Below are 23,490 nucleotides of genomic sequence, written 5' to 3'. Positions count from 1 at the left end.
CCTGAGGAGTTTGTTCAAACCGCGCAAGTCCATGATGGGTCTCAATCCCCCGTCTTTCTTCGAAATCAAAAAATAAGGGGAATACCATCCCTTGTTCCTCTCCGCTACAGGCACCAGTTCTATGGCGCCTTTCTCCAGCAGGGCTTGAATTTCCTGCGCAAGGAGCAGATCCGGACTCTGCAAAGAGAGGTTTCCCGGTGGATTGTCGCGAGGCCTGTGCCGAAAGGGAAGAAAGTAGCCGTGGGTTATGATCTCCAGAACCCACACATCTGAAGTAATGGCTTGCCACTCTACAAGATGCTGCGCCAGCTTTCCCCCAACCAGCGAACCATGGGACATGGCCTCATGACTGAGCGGGAGCGGCTGCGGCATTACCTGAGGGCAAAGAGGCAACTGCCCGAGCGGCCTTGGCACCACGGGTACCCTGTCATCCACCTCTGGTACCCCTGCGTTGGCCTCTTTGACTGCCAGCTTCTCTCGCTTTACTGAAGGACGAGTAATAGCGAAAGGAACCATCCCTCCACTGCTGTCCCCTAGGACGAAAAGGCGGAGGTTGGCGAACTGCAGCGCCCAACAACTTCGCTGCAGCTTTTGAGGTCTGCAACCTCTCAAGGCTCTCGTCAGCCTTGCTGCCAAAAAGGTGTTCACCGTCAAAGGGCATGTTGAGGAGCCGGGACTGCACATCAGGAGCAAACCCCGACTTCCGCAACCACGCAAACCTGCGTATCACGGTGCTCGCCGCCATGGACCTACTGACGCATTCAGCTAAGTCCAAACCCGACTGAAAGGACTCACACATGGCATCCTTACCATCCTGGACCATAGCAAGGAAACCATCCCGTTCGTCCCCTTCGGGAATATGTTCAGCCGCTAACGCAACACAGTTCCACAGAGTGTGTGTGAAACGAGACAAGGCACAAATGGATTTGGCCGCCTGAAGCGCCATACCACCAGAAGAAAACACTTTCTTCGCCCAGCCATCAAAACGTTTGTCGTCCCTATCAGGAGGGATGGTAGGGTACGACGCCTGCTTTGCCGGGGCCGTGGCCGCCTGCACCACCAAACTCTCAGGAGTGGGGTGCCTGGTCAAGTAGCAGGGGTCGCTACTGGCTGGACGGTATTTTCGCGACAAGGATCTGCCCACTGCCGGGAGACTCTCCGGAGCAGTCCAAGCCGCCGCCACCCTTCTCTGTAAAGCCATATGGAACGGCAGTACCGGGTCAGTTGGGGGACCAACATCAAGGATGTCCGTTAGATCATCCTGCACAAAATCCCCTGGGGGAGCAGACCATCCCAAGTACTCAGAAACCCTAGCCATAAGGCGCCGGTACGAGAAATCGGCATGAGAGCCAGGCTCAGGCCTACAAAGCTCCACCTCCGGAGAGGTGTCCAGTCCACTGGCATCATGCAGTGACTGCCTCATATCGTCAAACAGACCATGGCCCGAGACAATTTCATCTGGAACCTGACTAGGAACCAGGCCATCAGAATCCTCATCCGCCTCTGAAATATATTCCAGGTGGTGAAAAGAAGGCACCCGAGAGTGCTTGCTCTTAACCAGAGCCTTCCTAGGGGGTTCTCCCGTGCCACGGGGTACCTCCGACATGAAAGGCGTCGATGGCGTCGAGCGAATCGGCGCCGGCGTCCATAGAACAGGCATCGGCGCCGAGAGGATCGGTGTCAAGGAAATCGGCAACGACGTCAGATGCAGCGCCGCCAGCATCGGCGGCGTCGACACAGCCCTTGAAGCCGGAGCCCCGAGCGTGTCCTTCGACGACCTGAGCGTCGACGGGTTAGACGACTTCCTCGGAGCCGGAGCCTCGAGAAAGCCTGTCGACGCCCTCGACGCCTCAGACGTCTTCCTCAAAGACCGCACAGGTGCACGCGGTCTCAAACGCGTCGAGGACCGGGACCTGGAACGGGTACGTCGAGAACGAGTCTCCTTGTCCGAACGGGACCTCTCCCGTGACTCGTGCCGACCACTCTTGCGAGCGGTGTCTCTCGACCTCTCACGACCGACCCCACTCGGGGGCGCGGACGGCTTAGTACCCTGCGACTCAAGAATCGCCAGCATTTTCTTCCCGAAGGAAGCCCATTCCTCCGGCGTCGCACGGCTGGTGGGGTAAGCGACGTGCCGGGCAGAGTCCTCCGAAGAGGACCTGGAAGACGACTGGTGTCGGCGCTTCCGAGAATGCCTCGAAGAGGCTGAGGAGTGGCGAGACCGACTCCTAGAAGGAGACCCACGAGACTTCTGACGACGCGGAGAGTCACCCCTCGAATCATCCGTCGAAAGCCCCGCAGACTTCGACTTCCGGGGCTTGGACACCCGACCTACCGACAACTTCTTCTTACGTTTGCGTAAGGCTTTGGACGTGAGCGACTGGCAGTCGATACAGTCATCTGTGTCGTGGGCCTCCCCGAGGCACCAGAGGCAGGCGTCGTGCGAGGCCGTCACTGACATCTTGGACCCACACTCCCCGCACTTCTTGAAACCCGGACGCGGGGTCGAAGACGAAGTAGAAGACATCTTCACACGAAGGATTTTCACAAAACTAACAGGTTCGAAGAACCGAGAAGAACAGAACTCCAAAGAGACGAGGCGTTAACCGAGAGTCACGAAGCAACACGTTTGCGGAAAAAACTGAACTGAGGCTACGGGCGTCGTGCGTCCTACTTATCACATCGGATGACGTCGGAGGAGGTCCTCGACGACGGTGCGTCGACGTCAACGACGCAGGACGCAGAAAAAAGTTTCCGAAGCAGCACAGCTGTGGTGATTACATGTCATAGATATGGAATACGTCAGAGGACCCAATCCCCTCGAAGCCTACCTGTAAATACATGAAATCACCATCAACCTCCTAATGGGTTCTGTTTTATTCACTATACAGAAAAAATGCCTTCCCATGATTCAGACTTACCCACACATGCTTAACACGTCCACATAGCCTCAACCTTTTGATCTCTCTGTAACATCAATGCTGTCGACTACTCATCTCTTATCTTTACTATCTCAGCTTCAAGGGTGCTGCCCTGGCCTGGATTGATTTAAAGCCGGCTGGACACTCAAATGCGATCTCGTGGAATACCTGATCATTCTCTGCCATTCCCAGCCTCAGGAAGGCAGTTAGGGTCAGATGGATTCCACTAGCTTTTGTCCATGGTCCCCTCACATTAGGTTTTTCATATTATCTAAAACTCATAACATAACTTCGTACACATATCTTCTCCTTCACCACCTAAATCCTAGAGTTAACATCCAAATCCCAGAATTCCTTTTCTGTCATTTCTCTATGAATGACACTACACTGCATAATGCTTGGCTTCAGGAAAATAAGTAATGGACCTCACAGCTCTCAAATCCTCTTTCCTCTATTCCTCTCCCCTGAAGCCATCACCCCATTCCCCGAAGCTTACAACCATAGGGTTATCCTTGACACCCATCTGAAACTGCAACAGTCAACTCCACTGCAACGGCTACTGGGTTTAACATCCTGAACATCTGAAAAATGTGCCCTGTGGCAAAGACACTTATGAAGGACAAGTTAAGGGGGATGCTTTGGAGGGTCAGAGGAAGCCACCCTGTCTTTGAATTGACTCCTGGAGGAGGCCTCTGTACAATCCTAAGCCTAATGAGTGTGTAGCATGCTGAAAGGGTGACAGATCACATATGAGGGGGGGGGGTTAAGTGAGGGTGTCCCTGAAGATGGACGGTGGTTTCCACTCACCTTCTGTCCATGCGTTGTCTCCTCCGTCGCCTACAGCGACGCTGGCTCAAATTTACCTCCCTATCTAATCAAACCTCCTATTTATCATACAACTCTCTTTATGACTCCTGCCTTAGCTCTACTAAACGTTCCTACTACTCCAACCTTCTCCACTCCCAAGCCTCTCATCCTCGCTGTATCTTTCAAACCCTTTCTCGTCTTCTCTCCCTGCCCACTTCTGACCCCTCAGCTACATCTTCCCTCTCTCCTTCTGACTTTGCTGACTTCTTCTCTTCCAAAATCCTCTCTTCATCAAAACATTAATAGCTCCCCTTCCTATTCCCCTCCATCCCCTTCCCTCCACTCCCCTTTAGCTTACATTTCTGACTTCTCCCCTGCCATCCCTTCTGATATTTCCTTCCTCTTGTCCAAATCTCATCCTACTGCTGCCACTTCCGATCCTCTCCTTATTCCGAAGATTTACCCTCTTCTCATTCCTTACTTAACCTCCTTCTTCAATATCTGTCTCATCCTCTGCTACTTTCCCTTCTGCCTTCAAGAATGCTACTATCATCCCTATTCTGAAGAAACCCTTTGCTGATCCCCTTCTTGCTTCCAACTTCCGTCCACTCTCGCTTCTCCCATTCCTCTCTAAAATACTCGAACGCCTAGTCTGTTCCCAACTCTCAGCTTTTGTCACTAACCTTTCTCTCCTTCCCCCCCTTTCAATCTGGCTTCTGCCCTAAACATTCCCCTGAAACCGCTCTCACTTATGTTCTCAACTCCCTCCTCACTGCCCGCTACTCTAAGCAATCCTCCTTGACCTCTCTGATGCCTCTGATAACGTTGATCACCCCTTACTTCTCAATACTCTTCCCTCCTTTGGTTTAAAAGGCTCTGTTCTTTGCTTGTAATATGTTGTGGTATGTGTATTTACCATCCTGCCTTGATTTAAAATAAACAAAGTTTAAAAAAAAGGCTCTGTTCTCAACTGGCTCTCTCTTACCTCTCCTACCGCTCTTTTGCTGTCTCTTGGGGCAATCGTACCTTCTCTACTCTCCCCTTGGAGTACGGTGTACCCCAAGGCTCTGTTCTTGGCCCTTTTCTATTCTCTCTTTACACCTCTCTTCTTGCCCCTATCATCTCCTCCTTCAGAATTTCTCACCATTTCTTCGTTGATGACACTCAGCTCTTCCTTTCCTTCACTACTGACCTCCACCTTAATCTCTCTTCCTGTCTTACTGCCATTAAAAACTGGATGTCATCCCACTTTCTCTCTCTCTAAACACTGATAAGACTGTAGTCTTATTCTTTCCTTCCAACTCTTCCCCCTCCCTCTCCTCCTCCTTTTATTCACTTCCCCCCTCTAATCTTCCCATCTCTACCCATGCTCGCTATCTTGGCATTCACTTTGACTCCTCCCTTATCTTCTCCCAATATATTTCTCTTACCTCTCGCGCCTGTCACTACCACCTGTCAATATTCATAAAGTCTGCTCCTCTCTCACCTTCCATGTCACTAAACTCATCTTCTCGCGTCTCTTCTATTGTTCTCTCCTCCTTGGACTCCCTGCCTCTCATCTCGCCCACCTCAAATCCCTCTACCACTCTGCCATCCGTACCCTCTGTCTCCTTGCGCCTCACAACTCCATTTCCTCTTCACTTTCTTACCTTGGCTGGCTTCCCTTTCACTCCCAACTTAAATTTAATTTCCTCTATCTTGTCTTTAAATCTCTTCACGATCTTGCTCCCCCTTATCTCTCCTCTCTCTTTCATTCTACACCCCTTCCTGCTCCCTCCGATCTCTTCCTACTCCCTGTTCCCCCATCCCCATGTGCCTCTTCTCATTTCAGCTCCTGGCCCCCCCTACATGTTTCTATCCGCTCCATCCCCACCTATTCCTCCTTCCGTACTTCCTTGAAATCTCTTCTCCATTCCCCACCCTGACACCCTTATCACCTCCTCTCTCTCTCTCTCTCGCTCTCTCTATCTCTCTCTCTCTTCCTCACGTCCTCCCCTACTTACCTCTCCCTACCTGCTCCTTTTCCTCTTACGCTTACTTCCCCCTCCTTGCATCCTCACTCTAATCCCCATCCTGTCTCCCCCCTCCTTCCCCTTCCTCACCCCCTCCTTGTCTCGTTTATCTTCAGAGGCTAATTGTTCTACATACTGTTTTGTTGGTTTGATTCATGTTTTATAATGTGCCTCTACTGTTATAATCTTCTATGTATTCTTGTTGTTATAATGTAAAACGCTTTGGAGTAAAGCGCTATGTAAACATAATATCTACAAATACAAATGTAGCAGCCTGAATACACTTGTCCATACCTTTATGTAAAAAAGGTAGTGGGGCAAGTGAGGACAGATCCCAGAGCTTATCCTCCACCTTAAAGCGTTCACTGCAAGCTGTCAAATGGAGACACATTAGCCAGCTCACAAAATGCGCACGCAGAATAAAATGAGGGACACTCCATAGTGAAATCAAAGGAAACCAGGATGCAAAGCTGCTAAAACAGTGTTGTTTGACTTCAAAATGGCACTGACTACCATTAAAGCTTTGGCCCATGTGCAAACATGTAGTTAGTAGACAGGGTGATCAGGGCACTTTACAAAACGTGGTGACAATGAGAATGAAGAGAGAAACCTATGGGGGAAGAAGAAATTACTTACCGCAATGTTCTTTCTATGGATTCTTCTCAGGCAGATTCCTCATCAGATAGATATGCATTCCAGCGTAAGTTGCTCTGAAAATTCTTCCACAGGGGGCGTAGTGCATCTCGACTCGGCCGTCGATCCATCTTGACTTGATGTCTCGGTCGTCAGCTCCAGATGCGACGTCGGTTGTCATACATATACTGCGTAACTATGCCCCTGTACCTCATTTCTCACTGTCCCCCACAGCCCTTCGTGGGAAATAGAGGACACAGAAGAAATGCAGCACTGAACCAAAAGAGGCCAATATTCCCTGAAACCACAGCTCACCACATTCCTCCCAAGAGAAAGACAACCACTGTCTACAGATGCTTTCATAGCAGGGGTGGATGGGATGGGTGATGAGAAATCTGCGGGAGAAGAATCCATAGAAAGAACATTAGAGTAAATAATTTATCCTTCAATGGATTACTTTTTTCCCCACAGATTCCTCATCAGATAGTCTCCCCAAGCAGTATCCGTGTCGGAGGCTGGATGAAAGTAATTACAGCAGAAGATTCTGCAGAACCGCCCTTTCAAAGTGACCGTCGGCCTCACGAGCGACGTCCAGGCTGCAGTGCTTAGTAAAGGTATGACCATGTTGCCGCCCGGCAAATGACCTTCACTGGCACTCCTTTTGGCAGTGCTGTAGAGGTAGATTCCCCTCTGGTGAAATGGGCTCTGATGCAGGGAGACAACTATTTCCCTGCGTTGTGATAACACTCGGAGATGCCCAGCGTGATCCACCGTGAGATGGTTTGTTTTGACACAGCTAAGCCTTTGCTAGATCCAGAAGGCCACAAATAACTGGCCCTCTCCTTCCTGAATTCAGCCGTTCTGGTGACATAAAAACTCAATGCCCTCTTCGGGTCTAGCCTATGAAAGCGCTCCTCCTCAGAGAGGTGTGCAGGCGTGTAAAAAACAGCGAGGTCAATGGCCTGGGACAAGTGAAATTCTGACACAACTTTGGGCAGGAATCCGGGTCGCACCATTAGAGAAGCTTTTTCTCGGAAGAAACAAAGGAAAGGTGGCCTGCAGCTCGCTGACCTGTCTGGCAGATGTGATGGACACTATTAAAGCAGTTTTCAGGGTGAGCAACTGCAGAGGACAAGAATGTAAAGGCTCAAACGGAGCCGCCATAAGAAACTTGAGGACCAAATTAAGTTCCCAGTCTGAAACGACAAATGGATTGGGCGGAAACTTGTTCACAAGGCCCTTCAGGATTTGGGGCATATCCGGGATCGTGAAGAAAGACCCTTGATTTGGAGGCCTTTTGAACACAGACAAAGCCAAGTACCCTTTTACTGTGGTGACCTGAAAGCCTGATGAGACCAGTGACTGAAGGAACTCCATCACTGTCGTGATGGGGCAAGAGATAGGGTCAATCTTGCATTCCCTGAACCACATCTAGAATCTTCTCTATCTGCACGCATACAGCGATCTTCAGAACGGTCTGCGTGCAGCCAGCAGCACTACGGGAACCTCCTCAGAGAGGTCCCAGTCATCTTATCTCATCCTCTCAAGAACAATGCATGTAGGATGAGGGATTCTGGGTTTGGGTGAAGCACCCGACCTTCTGGCTGGGACAGGAGATCTGGCCGACTAGGGACCCGGAGAGGTGGGCAGATGGTCTAGTCCAGAAGTTCCTATTACCATGTTCTCCTCGCCCAACCTGGGACAATCACGATCAGGGTTGCTCAAAACCTCCTCAACCTGCTGAGAACCCCCAGAATGATGGGAATCGGAGGGATGGCATTGTGGAGAATGAAAGTTCACTCGAAACGCATCCCCTAGTGCGCTGTTCGCTGGGAACTCCCACACGCAATAGTGGCTGTACTTCCTGTTAGATTCCATGGAAAACAGATCCACTGCTGGGATACTCCAGAGAGAGAAGGCCTCTTCCAGGACTTCCTGGCCAATATCCCACTTATGTGAGACCCTGCTCTGCCGGCTCAGAGCATCCGCCAAACTGTTCTCTGTCTGCGCTAGATGGACCGCCGTGACTGAAATCTACTTCTCCAACAGTCAGAACCACAGCTGCATTGCCTCTCTGCAAAGGGGAAGGGAGCATACACCACCCTGCTTTTTCAGGTAGTGCATGTCCACCGTATTGTCCGTCATAATCAGGACATGCTTCCCTTTCAGAGGGCGCAAACGCCTTCAGGGCCAACCTGATGGCACGCAACTCCAGTCTGCTTATATGCCTCTTGGCCTCCATCGCTGACCATAGACCACACACATGCAAGTCCTTACAGTGAGCGCCCCAACCTTTCAAGGACGCATCCCAGAAGGGTTCCCCCGCCAACATGTTACTGCCGGCCCACCAACAAACCGACCTGGACACCCTGAGAACATCCCTCAAAGTGTTGAATTACTGGGATCATTGACCCCGCAGCAGCCATTACAGAGACCGCATCCACTGTCTGGCCTCTGAAACCAGAATGCAGGAGGCCATGAGAGCTAAGAGGTGGAGGAAGGAAGCCGCTGGTAAGGTGGCAGGGTTCTGGAAGAGCTGGATCATCTGTCCGAAGCCGGCTACTCACTCCTCGGGAGGAAAAGCCTTCGCCACCCGAGTGTCTAGGACTGCTCCGAAGAATTGGAGCCTCTGTGCTGGTGTTGTGGAGGACTTCTACAAGTGCAGGGAGGAGCCCAGCTTGCGGAGTAGCAAACAGCTGCCCACGAAAAGGGACAAAACCTGCTCCGTCGACCTTCCCCGGATCAGCCAGTCATCCAGGTACGGACATCCCGTGGAGTGGAGGTCAACCCAAAGGGAAGCACCTTGACGTGATAGTGTGTGTCCCATATGATGAATCTCTGGAACTTTCTGTGCTTCTGATGGATCGGCACATAAAATATACATCCTGGAGATCTAGCGACACCAGACAGTCTTGCAACTCGAGAGCGTGGAGATTTTCTCTCAACATCCTCATCTTGAATTTATCTTTCCCCAGGAACTTGTGCAAGACCCTGAGGTCTAAGATGGGACAGAGACCTACCCCCTTTTTGGGTACCAGGACATACTGGGAATACCAGCCCGATCCTCTCTGCTCGGACAGGTACCTCTTCCCCAGCATGCTTCAAAAGCAGGGCTCACAGTTTTTCCTCGAGCTCCTGATCCAGTTGTTGAGGAGGTGGTGATGGTCTGTCTGGTGGCCTTCATAAGAACCGCAGACAGTAACCCCACTGCACAAGCTGAAAAGCACAGGCATCAGGGGTAATTTCCCGGCATTGGGTCAAGTGCTCCAATATCCTTCCTCCAACAGCGGACTCATGGGGGGGGTAAATTAGCTGTCTGCTGGCATCTAGAGGGCCCATGCCCCTTCCGGTGCAAGATGAACACATCTGCCCCTGCCTGTGTTGCGAGAGCTGAGCCTTCCTGCCATAGGGGACTGAATGCCTGTAGCCTCTACCCCTTGTTGAAAAACTAAAGGCAGGGTTGGCCGGATGTTGTACAGCTAGGCCCAATAACTGTGGCTAACTTGGACTCTTTGAATTTCTCGAGAGTGTCGTCGGCCTTGGTGCCGAAAATATTCTCACCATCAAAAGCAATGTCAAGGAGTTAATTTTGGATATTCAGTGAGAATCTTGAGTTATGCCTTCTGAGCACTGTGGCCGACCCCATCGATATGCCGAACCAGTCTGCAACATCCAGGCACATCTGCAAAGACTCCAGGGCCACCTCCTTGCTGTCGTCTACCCAACATTGGAAGCCCTCCTGCATCTCCCCTTTGGGGATATACTGGGCAGCCTCCCCAATGGCCGTCCACAATCCAAAAGAATATTTGGCGAAACTATAAGAGGCATTGACAGCATTCAAACTTCAATGTCATGCTGCCTGATGAAGTTTGTCTTCTCCAAGGCGTCAGCCTTTTTTCCCTCCCTATCAGTTGGGAGACTGAATGCAGATGTGGCTGGCCTGGTAGACAATGTAGCTGCCTGGAAAATCTTAATTAACTGGGGTGTGGTGCAAGTCTCTGCCACAAGGTGGCGATAGGGTCGGCATTAGCTGCTTTGAAAGGCATAGTCCTTTCAGTAGCAGGAACGTCATCAAGTATGTCAGTTAGCTCATAGCCTGAAACAGGCCTATCTGGTTCACTCAACCCCAGGGTATCCACCACCAAGGGCCATATGAATGGGCCTGCTTAGTTTCCACGTCTGGGGACGTGTCGAGCCCACTGGAGTCGTGAAGTCCTTCAGCCAGTGCCACCAGTTCTGCTTGGTCGACAAAAAAGTTGGATGCCCCAGCCACTGAATACGTAGGGTCGAAGCCGCCTTGGTCGTCGGCATCAGCAGCGCTGAAAATGTCAGTCATGCAGTCGAAAAAGGTCAGCCCGGGTCTTGGCCATGAAATACTGCTTGAAGATGCGCCAACAGGTTTTTCGGCACTGAGGGTGCGTCAGAAGGGACCAGCGCCTGAGGTGCGCTGGCCAGTCCCGCTGCTGAAGGCGCCCGACCTTGCTCGGCGCTGCGCCAGAAGGTTCCACCAACGCAGATGGCATTGCATTGGCTTTTGCTCTGTGGCTGGGATCATTGGGCACCGCTGGAGCTACTGGGCCTGCTGCATTGAGAGTTTGCCCATACCCGCAGCTGCCTTGCGAAACATCTCAAAGCATTTGGGTTTTAAATTCCTTCCGCTCCACACTGAACGTCAGCCCTGCCGACGACTTACCGCAATCACTAGAAGAATTGGACTTGTGCCGGTGTCAGTGGAGTAGTTTCTTCTTATCGGAGGAGGAAGAGGACAAATGGCTTTGGGAATGGGACATTTCTTGGCTGGGTTTTCCGATGCCTCGCTTCCTTTTCTGGAGTCGGCCCCTCCGTGTTGGCATCCGATGATCGAACAGTCGACCGCACCAGTGATACAGAAGGAGGTTGGTCCACCACGAGAGCTGAAGGACTTCGGACTCATCTTGACACATGAACTACAGCTCTCGGTGTCATGACCTGTGCCAAGACACCACACGCAGATGTTATGTGGGTCCGTCCCACAAATTTTAGAGCTGCAATTCCTGCTGCGATTGAATCCGGAAACTCTGGGGACAGCCATGGCTGGATTTGCGATGAACAATAACGACAAAAGGTCGAGAGAAATATAGAAGTAATACAGTGTTCCTCGAGGGCATAGCAAAAAAGGAATCGAGGTACAGGGGCGTAGTGATGCAGTATATGTAGGACGACCAACATCAATGCCAAAGCCAACGACTGATGCATCGAGTCAAGACGGATCGAAGGCCGAGTCGAGCTGCACTAGGCCCTCTGTCGAAGACATTTTTGAGCAGCTGATGGTGGAATGGATATCTATCTGATGAGGAATCTGCGGAAGAAAAGCAATCCATTGAAGGTGGAAGTCTGGAACCCTGACCAGTCCTGTGTCTCAGGAGGCTAAAGAACAGACTGGCGGGTGCCAGAGAACCAAAGCAAAAGTAGATCAACCATAGCTTGTAGTACGCTCGACCTGGGATGACGCTCCTTGGATGGTGGGTTATAATAACTGCAGTCTGAAAAAAACACAAGCAGGGAATAGACATGCATACCAAGTTATGTCCCCTAAAGCAACCGCGAATCACAAGTTCTTGCTTGGTAGTTGTTAGCGTCTATATCCCAGACAAGCTTAGATCCAAGGAACAGAGCAGGAAAGAAAGCATGTTTGGGTGTAATAAACACATTGTGAAAGTGAGTGCCATGGACGTATGCAGAAGTCGAGAGAGTGACTGTTTTTTTGATATGTGGAATATGTGATTGGAATTGGACTAGACACCAGGCCATCTTTGCTTGGACTCTTGCACTTGTTAGTTTATAGCTCCATCCTGAGACCGTTAGCCAAAGAGATCTCTCCGGAGTTTAGTTTCAACCCAGCCCCATAGTTGCTCATCCATCATTCAAACCATCCTGTGCCTCCCCAATAAAGAAGTTGCATGTTGGTCTTCATTATGACAGCCTCCATCTCACTGTTCACTCTGCTAAGACTTACCTCCACCCTAGTTCTCGGAAGCTTAGACTACTGATCCAGATCCAGCATCTAAACTTATCCACCCAGCACCCAATGTATGGGGTGGAGGTGCGTTCTTGGACAATTGCGACCACTTTAAATTCCTTTGTCTAAAATTCAGACCTATCCGGGGACTCCCTCCCCAAACCTGGAAAACTCCATCTTTTGCTACTCACTCCCTCCCTTGCACTCTGACATCACAAGCCAGTCACATCCTCTCTGCTGTTCCTCTCTCCTCTTTGCTGCAATACGTCCTGCTACTTCACACTACTCCCACACCACCACAGGAAAGCCCTATCCCTTGAAATCAAGTCCGTCACCACTGTATCAGGAATCAAAACTGCCCTAAAGAAGCAACTCGCTTCCTTAAAGGAGATCCCAAGTACTTATGCAGTACCCCCTTAACCCCCTCAATCCCTTATTCAGCCCTACCACTTGTACATGCCCAAATACCGTTAATCATACTTTATATGTCAGTGTGCACTGTTAGTATGTCATTGCCATCACTTTTCACTGTTCCAAAGCCGGCATACACAATTCCTGGTTTATGTATCTTTCAATACTTCCTGTGTACTATTGCAAGGCACCCAAAGTCAGGATTGCTCCAAACGTCCTCCCATGCACCTGTACAGAGCTTGGTTTTGAAACTCTTCCCTATCTTCAAATAAATACATATTGTCCATTGACACAAAGGAATTTGGATTATGCTCAGCATGGGCTCTGTAAACATGCCCTCTTACATACTTTGCGGAAAGTAGCCTGGAAGAAAGACTCAGCCGATAATTTGACCAAGAATGCGGTACCTGTGTTGTCAAGCAGGATAATCATGTTGTTCCAGGCCAAGCTATGCTCCGGTTTCAGAACGGTAGCGTTTCTCCATGCATTCAAGGCGTCAATGTGGCGGTTCAAGTCAGCATACTGAAAACAAACAAGAGGGGAGAGGTGACGAAAACATCCACGTGACTCGTGGTTGGGGGTCTGCTCGTGCAATCTGTGGTGCAGCATTTTCTAAACTCACACGACGATAGCCATGTGGATTAACCTTATAAATGCCACCAGCAAAGTGAAATGTCATTGTTTGAAAATAGGGAAAGGACATTAAAGGTACCATTGATGGCAAGTATAGACTGGCTAAGGTTCATAAACGAATGCCAAACAAAAGCTTTACCAAAGTACATGAATTAAAAAAAACAGATTAAACATGTTAATTGTGCACATAAAAAGGTGCAGTAACATATATATTTCAAAGCTTGCTTTACTTAAGTTTCTTGGTTAGCGATACTTTCCACCTCACAGGAGATTCGGATTGCTTACAAAGGGTAATTGCAGAGGGATTATGTGAACTAGAGGGCAGTGAGAAAACAGCCAGGTTTTACCTATATACACATACGTGAATCTTAATTAGTTTAATACGCAAAGGAGAAATCTTAATAACGGTGCTTTTTTAAACTGAAAAAATGGATAAACGAGATACTAAAAGTACATAGACATGGATAACAGTGCTAGTCCTAGGCCCAAGGGCAGGTCCAATACTGCTGTTAATGAACACGTTGCACAGCAGGCTTTGTTAAAAACCAAGTCACTCATCCATGGCACGCTGCTTTTTGTGCTTACTTGCTGAGCAAAACTATTGTTCCTGACAAACAGGAATACGGGGTTGGACCGAAAGTCAGGCTCAAGGTGACCCTTGCGGTCCTTAAAGTCGATGTGTACACCACGATCACATCAAAGAAAATGCAAACTCGGTGCCAATAACTTCAAACGATTACTGTTGATGAAGACAATGTTGTCAATAATCATCTGGACATTACTAAAGGCTGCAACTACGTTATCAGCTAGCATGACCTGCCGTCTAGGTGGATAAATTGATCCTGAGCTTAGAAACCACTGGCTGGTATTAAGCGCCGCGTTATAAATGAACAATTATAATTAGTACCCGCAGGTAAGATTTGCAACCCTGCATTAACAAAATAAAACAAGCATTACAAAAGCAAATAGTTTTGGCGTTCACCGCGGTTGTTTGCATTTACAGGCAACAGGGTACAAGGAGGAGAGTGCCAAGTTTCAAGGGAGGAGGTGAGAATGGATGCAGTTATGCACGAAAATGAGAAGGGGAACAGAGCAAGGGAGGAAGCCATTGAGAGAGGGTGCCATCGATGCTGAGCAATAGAATGAGAAGGGGAACAGAGCAAGGGAGCAAGCCATTGAGAGAGGGTGCCATTGATGATGAGCAATAGAATGAGAAGGGGAACAGAGCAAGGGAGGAAGCCATTGAGAGAGGGCGCCATCAATGATAAGCAAGAGGAAATATGAGCAAGAGTGAGAGTAAGAGAAAAAACGAGGGTGTGAGAGGAAGCATGAAAGAAAAATTAAGGGCTGCGAGCAAACCTGAGAGTTGGGGAAGATTGATGAGAGTGCAAGAGGGGATAGCTTAAAGGGCGGGAGGGAGAGTAAGGGTGCACGGAGGAAGGGTGCAAAGACAGAGACTGACCGTGCAAGGTGAGAGAAAGTGACAGTGCAAGGTTAGAGTGACATCACACAGAGAGCATGCCAGTGCAGAGGGTGACAGAGCAGAGAGAGAGAGAGTGTGACAGTGCATGGAGAGAAAGTGAAAATGCATGGAGAGAGTTCTGCTGCAGTCTTGCCTTCCCCGTCTATGCCCGACTCTCTGGTACACTTAATGGTTGGTGAGTCTATATATCTCCCTTTCAAATCAAGTGCTATGGGACTAAGAGAGGGCAAATGCAACAATGCCATTTTAGGTTATGACATTGAGGCCACTAACAGAGGAGCCTGTGGTTGTTGGGAAGGGGAGAGGGTCTTCCCACCCACCCAGGCGATTTATCGAATGAGAAACAACATGTAAACCGCACCTTGAGGGAGCAGGGGGCAGAGGCGTGTACACACAGGAGAGTGTATGATCGCGTAGTACATGCACGAGAGGCTATATAGTAGAGGTGGGTGTAAACCCGTCTTAGTTATCAGCAGCCATTGTTGAACGTAGGCCCAAACGCGGTGAACAGCATTATTCGTTTTAGGATTAGATCCCTTACATGAGTGCGGACATCACCCCCACCCTTGCCAAGTCACACAGAGTCCATGAAATCCTCCATTGTGCTAGAAATTACAGACCCTCGCGCCCAGGGAAAAATGCATCTTGCAAAGTCATGAGAAGGGAGCAGTGCGCCCTTTGGCGGCAGTACCATTCCACGGTACAGATAGCAAGGCCCTCCTGCCCCCCCAACTATCCCCACATGAGAAATACAGCTTTGCAATGCTTTTATCCTGAGACCCCTGCATGCCACAGGACCATCCAAACCCAGACCACTGACCATAAAACCTTTACACCTCTAGATCGATCACTAAGATCAGAAGGCAAAGCTATGGCGCCTTCACAAATGGGACACGTGATTTGTGCAGCGAGGTGCAGGGTGGCGGCAAATTATAGCCCAAAATGAAAGTGGAAGACCTTGGGAGTTGCTGATCTGTCAGGGAAAAGAGTGGCACATATGAGTTAGGGTGACCTCTGCCCAAGCTCATCTCTGTATCTGCCAGGTGCACAGTTACAACACTAAAATAACATTGTTTGTGTTATTAGCTAATTGTTAGGCCAACTTCACTGTGGGTGATGAGCCTAGCAGCGCCCACATGGACGGAGATGGACAGAAAGAAAGACCAATTGCCTGGCATCCCATATGGAGCAGGCCCTACACGTATAGAGCTCTTCCAATTAGGATTGTAGAATTATACTATATGCAATTCCATCATCAGTGTCGTTGTTTGTGCTTATAATGTTCTGCACGTTCCTATGGAACTCAGAACGTTTGGCAGCAGCAGAGTTCTTTGCTGATACATGTCTATTTTGTAGAAATAAATACTTGTTATCCTTGTTATGAGCGTGCAGGGGCAGGCCTTCCGGGGTACACCATTTGTTTCCTAAAATCATTAAATCTGCCCCATTGTTGGGACACCATTTTTCATATAGTATGAATCCTTTCAATAGACTAATGTGTGCAGTTAAATCAGTGTGAGATTAAATATTTTGCCCAGGATCACACACTTTAGCTAAATAGCAAAGGAGGGATTTTAAGCCAGTCTGCAATTTAAGATGGCACCACCATATGTGACAAAACAGAAAAACCAAAAAAAAAAACTTTTCCCCTTTGTATTTTGCACTCACGGCAATCCTGCTCTCTACATCACAAGGAAGAGGGAAGAAGAGGCATGAGCTGTGAGTAGAATAGGAGGAAAACGGGAGCGTGAATTTAAGTTTAATTTTATTTTTCTTAAGAAAATACGGTTGCAGAAGCAGTTGGTCGCAGGTTGACAGACTGCATTCCAAGCAAAATGACAGGCTGCTGCACCGGTGGTGGCTGCTAATCTATTATGTAGCCACTGTTGGCAAATGTCAAAAGAGTAAATGAAGTGATAAACTCCAAACCCCCTCTGTAAAATAATGTATGTGATCGCTGCGCCGCCCGTAATTCCGCCAACGAAAATGTCGACTCCATGTACGGCATGGCATAGCGATCATATATATCATTTTTGGCTGCATGCCCCAGCATGCAAACCCCCAACCTGCATCCCCCCCACTTACCTTTACTGAGGCGCGCCCGTGTGTGTGCCGCCGACTACCCTGTATTTCTGCGGCGACCGTTCCTGCCACTTATGTGGGGCGGTGCCAACGCCACTGGGCCCTTTTTCTTTTCTTTCTTACTTATCCCCGCTTACTGTAAGGATAAGCGGGGGACACTCCTGCAGCCCTTGACCCCCATTACACAGACTAAGGGGAGCGGGGGACACCCCAGCAAACCCTGTTCACCTTAGTCGGTGTAATGGGGGGGGGGATTGGGATTTTTGTACAGCGCTCAGGCGCAGTATTAGTAATGTCGCCAAAATCAGGGCCACTTTTTGCCATGATACCCTCTAAAAATATGCAAATATGTACCTGACAGCAAAGCATGAGGTAGCAAATGCTGGTGGGGCTTTATCTAAATTCTTGTCATGCACCCTATCAGGGTACCAGTCTAGAAGTACTATGCTGAAGAAAATCTGAGAAAGAGAAAAGGGATGCAACTGTAAATGCGGTTTAAATGTCCATTTTTTATTAAAAACAGGAAGCCCGTTTCAGACCTTTGCTAAATAGATACAGAAGATGCGAAATGTGAGAGAGTATGAGTCATTGAGTGCAGTGCCTGTTCAAATAGAGCAGCAGGATACATGCAGTTTGAAATAATATAACCCCCGTTTTCACTTGGTCTACAGGAGGATTAGAGCAGTGTGTTTGTTTTCTGGGGGGTTATTGAAGGTGATCGATGTGGCATAATCATACATCAAGACAATTAAAGAACGCATATATACCTTCTACCCTTTCACAGGGGAATCAGCATTCCTGATATAACAGATTAAATCAGGTGAACGGATTTAATGTAAATACAGTAGATTGAAAACATAGAGCGGTTTCTTGAAGAGTAAAAACTATTATGAACATATCAGTGAGTTTACTTGGTACATTAGAAGATATATGGACATACAGGGCCGTAAATAAAACCCTTTCGATGGTACTTTGCAGAGAAAAGAATGTAAAGAGCTAGCCTCATGATACATCATCAGTCGAAAAAGATGGGGAGCGGAGATCTGCTGCTCCATCTGTAATTTAAGAATCCACTAACCAGAGTTTTTGGTGTTTGCTGCAGGTGGAAAAAACATGTAACCTATCAAATCGTAATAATCACCAGGCTCAGGCCACCAAGGCACTCCAGTGGTAACCCATCTATCGAAATTCTAGCACAGTGATCCCCAAAGTGTAGCTCAGGAGCAATATGTTGCTTGCGGCAGCCTAAAATGTTGCTTGCACAATGCTCTGGGCAATGGTGTGGATGCCTGAAGGAGGTGCGGAAGGGAAGAGATCTTGGTAGCAGTATAGCCAGAAGAGAGGCCGCAACTATGCCGGAATGTCGGCCAATGAGCAAGCTGTGGTCCCAGTCAGGGGAGTGTCCTGGGGTAGCACGTGCTACCTGTGGAATCTGATTGGCCACCCCAGGTGCCACCCCGTGATCCTAAACTATGATCACCATGTGTGTGTGTGCTGGTACCTCATGCCACCCGTGCATAAGTCAGTGCCCCACCTGGGGGCCCCCCCCAATCAAGAGACTCTGGACACGCAAATGGTCCACGTTGGCTTATATTTGTAGATGCAAGATATTTGTTTTTTGCCAGCATGCGAATTAGGTTTCAGAAAATGTCCTTACTCATTGCAGTGTCATTGTTAAAAAGTTGTCATCCTCCCTTGCCCAGCTGGCAAATGCATTAATTAGCAAAATAATTGAACCATGTTCCCATGTTTGTGGCCTGGATAAAATAGTAATCTTATGTTCCTTTGTACAGCCAATAAGAGCAAAACGGCAAATAGGTGGCAAGAATACCCAACTTTCCTTTATTAAGTAATTTGCATATGCTGCTTTTGGTACCAGCAAGTATGCCACCATGTATTCTATTTGTCAGAAATATTACTTTTAGTGTAACCTACTTTTATTGTTATATTGTCCTGGTGGAAACATTGTCATCATTTGATACTTTGTACATCTGACACGGGGATAATGGGAAAAATAAGGTACCTGTATCTCAAATGTTGCATAATTAAATAATGTGCCTTGCATTCACAACAAGCCAATTAAATAACCTAAATACCTAGTTAACACCACCACACCCCTCTATAAAATGGTCCTGAAATGCTTAAAGTTTTGACCAATTTTAGCCACTACATTTTGTGAAAAATCCCTTTTGTGCCTGCAAACGAGGGTTACATGTGATTTTACCAAATAAAAAATAACGAAAACATTTTTAACTACACATTTTTACTGAATAAAATACAGAATTATTCTTTTTTTTTATTTGGGGGCCCAAACCTCTGTTTCACTTCGTTTATAACTCCCCTCCCACCCATTTTAACCTCTTACCCAACCCCATTTATATATAATAAAAATACTGAATAAAAAATAAAAAATATATATATATGATACATATGATATAATTAGTCCCTGTGTACATTGATAGTCATTATAAATGTATGACATTTAATCCCATTGTACTAATAGGCTGCATACATATTTTATTGCTTTGTATTTTGTGGTATGATTTAGAGTTTCAATGTTTGCAGATTTGACAGCACAATTCGGTTTTTAACAAAATTATGCACTTTAAGCACATTGCACTTTTATCTTATTGCTGTACACAGCAATAGATGCACTTCAGCACCTTGCACTTTAAAGCACTAAGCACTTTATCATTCTGCCTACAAATTGGTCAGCTGCCAACATTTATTCCGAATCATAGCCTAATAACCTAATATTCAGGTACATGCACTGTGCAAGCTATTTTTAGGATTATATCCTGTGAATTAGGAAATTATATATTTTTTGAATATGTGCATATCATATATTGGGACATCAAGGGCATTTCCGGCATATCTGCAACGGGTTAATCCACTTGGGTTTTACCTGCAGGAAATACGCACTTTGTAACATTGTTGGCTATAATATATACATTTAACAAGGCAGTTTTTGGCTCTTACAAAATGGCCACCATGTTAAACTCTCTACTCACCTAGGCTATACACATGGGCACAACTAGAAAGTAACAAAGGACAACTGGCACAATGAACCATAGGGACTGGTTGAGTGTCTCTTATGTCTATATATACACAGGTGGTTTTTGTGTTCACTTGCACGTGAACAAGCTGCGGGTTAGCAGCGAAACGCGTTGTATCGTGCGCTTTTAATTACGCGTATGCCAAATAAAACTGGAAAATGAAACGGACTTCATGCTGCATTGGTTTTCATTTATGAAGGAAGTGACTTTCACCGGCGTTCTCTACACTGCCGCGAGTGCCATCCCTCTGGGAGAATTGAAAACCCTTTTTTTCCCTTTGCAAATATATAAATATATATATATACATATATATATATATATATTTATTTTTTATTTTTATTCAGTATTTATTTCAGCAACATTTTTTAGATAAAAATGTTATTCGTTATTTTTAATTCAGTAAAATCACTGTATACTGGACACGAGAGCTCAAATCCTTCAGAAAAAAAATATTTTGTATTCCTAGCCACTATCGTTTTACCAATGTAACAGGCCCCATCCCAAAAGTCGTCTTGGGGTTAACCTCTAAAGCCCAGTGAAGTGATCCGTATGCCTTCTATGTTCTGATAAGTATTACTCAAATCAATATTTATTTAATCAGATTTCTCCATTAACGTTTTTTATCCTATTTTATAAAATTCACACAGAACAAGCCCAGAACTAAAGAGCAGCTTTAACGTATTCAAACAAGCTACATAATTAGAAACCCGATCATTACAACTAATTGAATAAAACATAGTTTCCAAGCATGTCCTAATGCGATATAAAATAGGGTATTAACCAGCACTTAAACAAAATAGGAAAACGACAAATTAACAGAAAATAAAACAAATCTTTATTGACTCCCATTTAGCAGGCACATTTTGCACGTCCTCCTGCACACCTTTGTTTATTTGGGGTAAAGGGGGGTAAACTGAAATGCACCATTAGCATCAGTCTCCTGCATTTTGGTGATCTTATTTTAAAGATTTCTCCTTGCTGCCATCTAAGTGTACTTAAGTCTACATATACGGATAGGAAGGGCAGCTAAAGTTGATTTTGGACATCTGCCTCTCTCCCTATTTGACAAGCTCTTGCTTTAAGAGCTACATGGAGTTGACTTAGGGTGCCAAATAGAATTATATTTGCTTGAGCGAGTATGGGCAGGCCCCCAACGCCGCAACTGCTTACCTGAAAAGGCCACAACGGGCCAGAAGGTACGCCGCAGAGACTCTTCAAGTCACTACAGCGTCCAGGAATGGACCTGGCACAGGAGGAGGATAACCCAATAAACTACCAGGGTTTGGGTTTATTAAACCAATCCACTAAAGGGTTTGAAATGGACAAAGGCATTCAGAAGGGCCTAAACGAGGAACTGGTCTCTGTGAGCCATTACAGGCAGCAAACCGGAAATACAGTCAGACTGCCTGAGAAAGGAGGCAGGGTTTACAAGCCCTTAAGAAGCCTGCCCAGCCCTTCCCAGGACACACTCCTGGAGGACAGGCCACTGACTGGACAGGGTAAGTATCCAATCCTGGGACGGGTGGTGATATTCAAGTAAGTGTATGTGAATGGTTTAGTGTCGGTTAGGTGGGTGAGGACAGGAGACTGAGGAGGACGTCCAAGAGACCAGAGGAGGAGAATAGACCAGGAGTGCAGAAGCTACTGGAGAGAGGGGTCTGAAGTACTTGTGCGAGAAAGTAAGGAGTGAGTGCAGTAGGAGCAGAGTAGTAGGTTGTGGTAGTAGATTAGAGCCGGGAGCAACAGAAATAAAAGAAGGGAGTGGTGGTTGTAGATAAGTAGTAGAAGGAGCGCAGGAGTAGTAGGGGCAAGAGATTGCCTAGGAGGAAGAAGAGGAGAGCATAATAACAAAGGTAGAAAGAGGTAGCAACAGTGAAGGAATTGAGTAGCAGGTGGATAAGTAACATCAAAGGTTGGAGGTAGGAAGACGGGCAGTGTGTGATGCAAGGGATAACAGAGTGGTGGGAGGAATACAGCTTGGGCTCCAGTGTAGAAGAGGGTCCGGAGAGATATGATATGATATGGCATTCATAACGCGCCTATACATAAGATTATGCATGTGAGAGAGAAAGAGTAACACAAGGCAGAAGAAGGCACTATCCCCAATTCCATAAGAATACTAGGCGGGGCTAGGAGGGGGAAGAGTTAGAAGACCCCAGGGAGTTAGGTAGCCAACACTTTAGGGAAGCCATACTTAGTCTTAAAAAGAACAAGAGACAGTAGGGGTAACCTGGCATTGGCTACTAACCTAGTTGTGCATCCCTTGGTTATGGAGGTAGGAAAGACCATGGAAGCACTAGCACTAAGCCCCCAACCCCCACTAACATGATAAACCTTAAAGATCCTTTTTATGAACCTACAACTATTCCTGCTGTATGAAGTCCAATAAACACCCTTGGCATATCAGACAGCGTGAGCATGGTTATTTGTGGTGGATTGCCCTTCACATGTTCCACTCCCCCACGGATCGTGTATTAGCCACTGGGAAAGGGATTTCAAAGTGCACAGAGCGCTTCTAAAAAATAATTAACCCTACAAAGCGGGCAAAAGATTTCTGTGCCTTAACAGGCACAGGCTTACCTTAGAGGAACCACCAGCAGAGTGCCGGATCTGTAAGCGTGCAGGCCAGGAGCCTTGCCATACACGGTTTGTGTAATAGCCAATCAGGAGAGGGGGGCGGGAGGGAGGAGGGAACAGGGTCGGGTGCGGGAGAGGGAAAGGGATTTCAATGCGCAAATGCTTCTAAAAAAATTAACCCTACAAAGATAGCAAAAGATTTCTGTGCCTTAGCAGGCACATGCTTACCTCAGAGGAACCACCAGCAGAGTCTGGGGAAGTACTGGGGAAGCCTCGCTTGACTGTAGCGTCTTGCCCAGAACATAAGGGGACATTCTCCATGATTACTTCTAGTACTTTGCTGTAGACCTGGTGGGCATTGCAGTGTGTTTTGAATCGAACCTTGCATTTCACAGGAATACCGTGTTGGGCCAGAAGGGTCAGGGGCATGTGTTCACTGCTTGACAGTTATAGAAGTAGTCTCACTGCAATATTTTCTACTCTCTGGAGGAGTTTTTTTAGGGATCAAGAGTAAGACTATGAAACCGTGGCATTTTGGTATTGGTTGGAGATTTTTATTAATAAAATAAAAGAGGGAATTGGGGAAATCCTACATATCCCTAGGGGTGTTTCTCAGCCTCAACAAAACGAAGAAACGTCTGTGTCAGAATGTCCAAACAACAATAGTACACCCAGCCCTGCTCCCGCCTCACCCCCACCCCTGATTGGCCAGTTCTACTAAGATTGAAAACTGGCCTAGGGCAAGCGTCCGTCCCTTCACTTTGCCACTTTGATCCCTGGCGTGAGGTGAGGCTGTTGCCCTTAGTCTCCATTGGCCCATTGTTTTAATTTTGTGTATTTTTCATTTTGCTTGGTTAAAATTGTGCCCACTGTGCCC

The 23,490-nt window shown here is 47.4% G+C and overlaps 1 protein-coding gene across 1 annotated transcript in view; it reads right to left on the bottom strand.

The window, feature by feature from the left end:
• TMTC4 (transmembrane O-mannosyltransferase targeting cadherins 4) overlaps positions 1 to 23,490 on the bottom strand; it is a 1,375,572-nt gene that overhangs the window by 198,373 nt on the left and 1,153,709 nt on the right. Inside the window, exon 15 of the mRNA XM_069637004.1 lies at positions 13,190 to 13,304. Within this exon, the coding sequence (XP_069493105.1) occupies positions 13,190 to 13,304 (115 nt within the window). The remainder of the gene's footprint in view (positions 1 to 13,189; positions 13,305 to 23,490) is intronic.

The sequence above is a fragment of the Ambystoma mexicanum genome, chromosome 7p, assembly GCF_040938575.1.
Source record: "Ambystoma mexicanum isolate Mex_15411 chromosome 7p, UKY_AmexF1_1, whole genome shotgun sequence".
NCBI lineage: Eukaryota > Metazoa > Chordata > Amphibia > Caudata > Ambystomatidae > Ambystoma > Ambystoma mexicanum.
The sequence above is the reverse complement of the archived record's forward strand: the minus strand, read 5'-3'. Positions and strand labels throughout refer to the sequence as shown.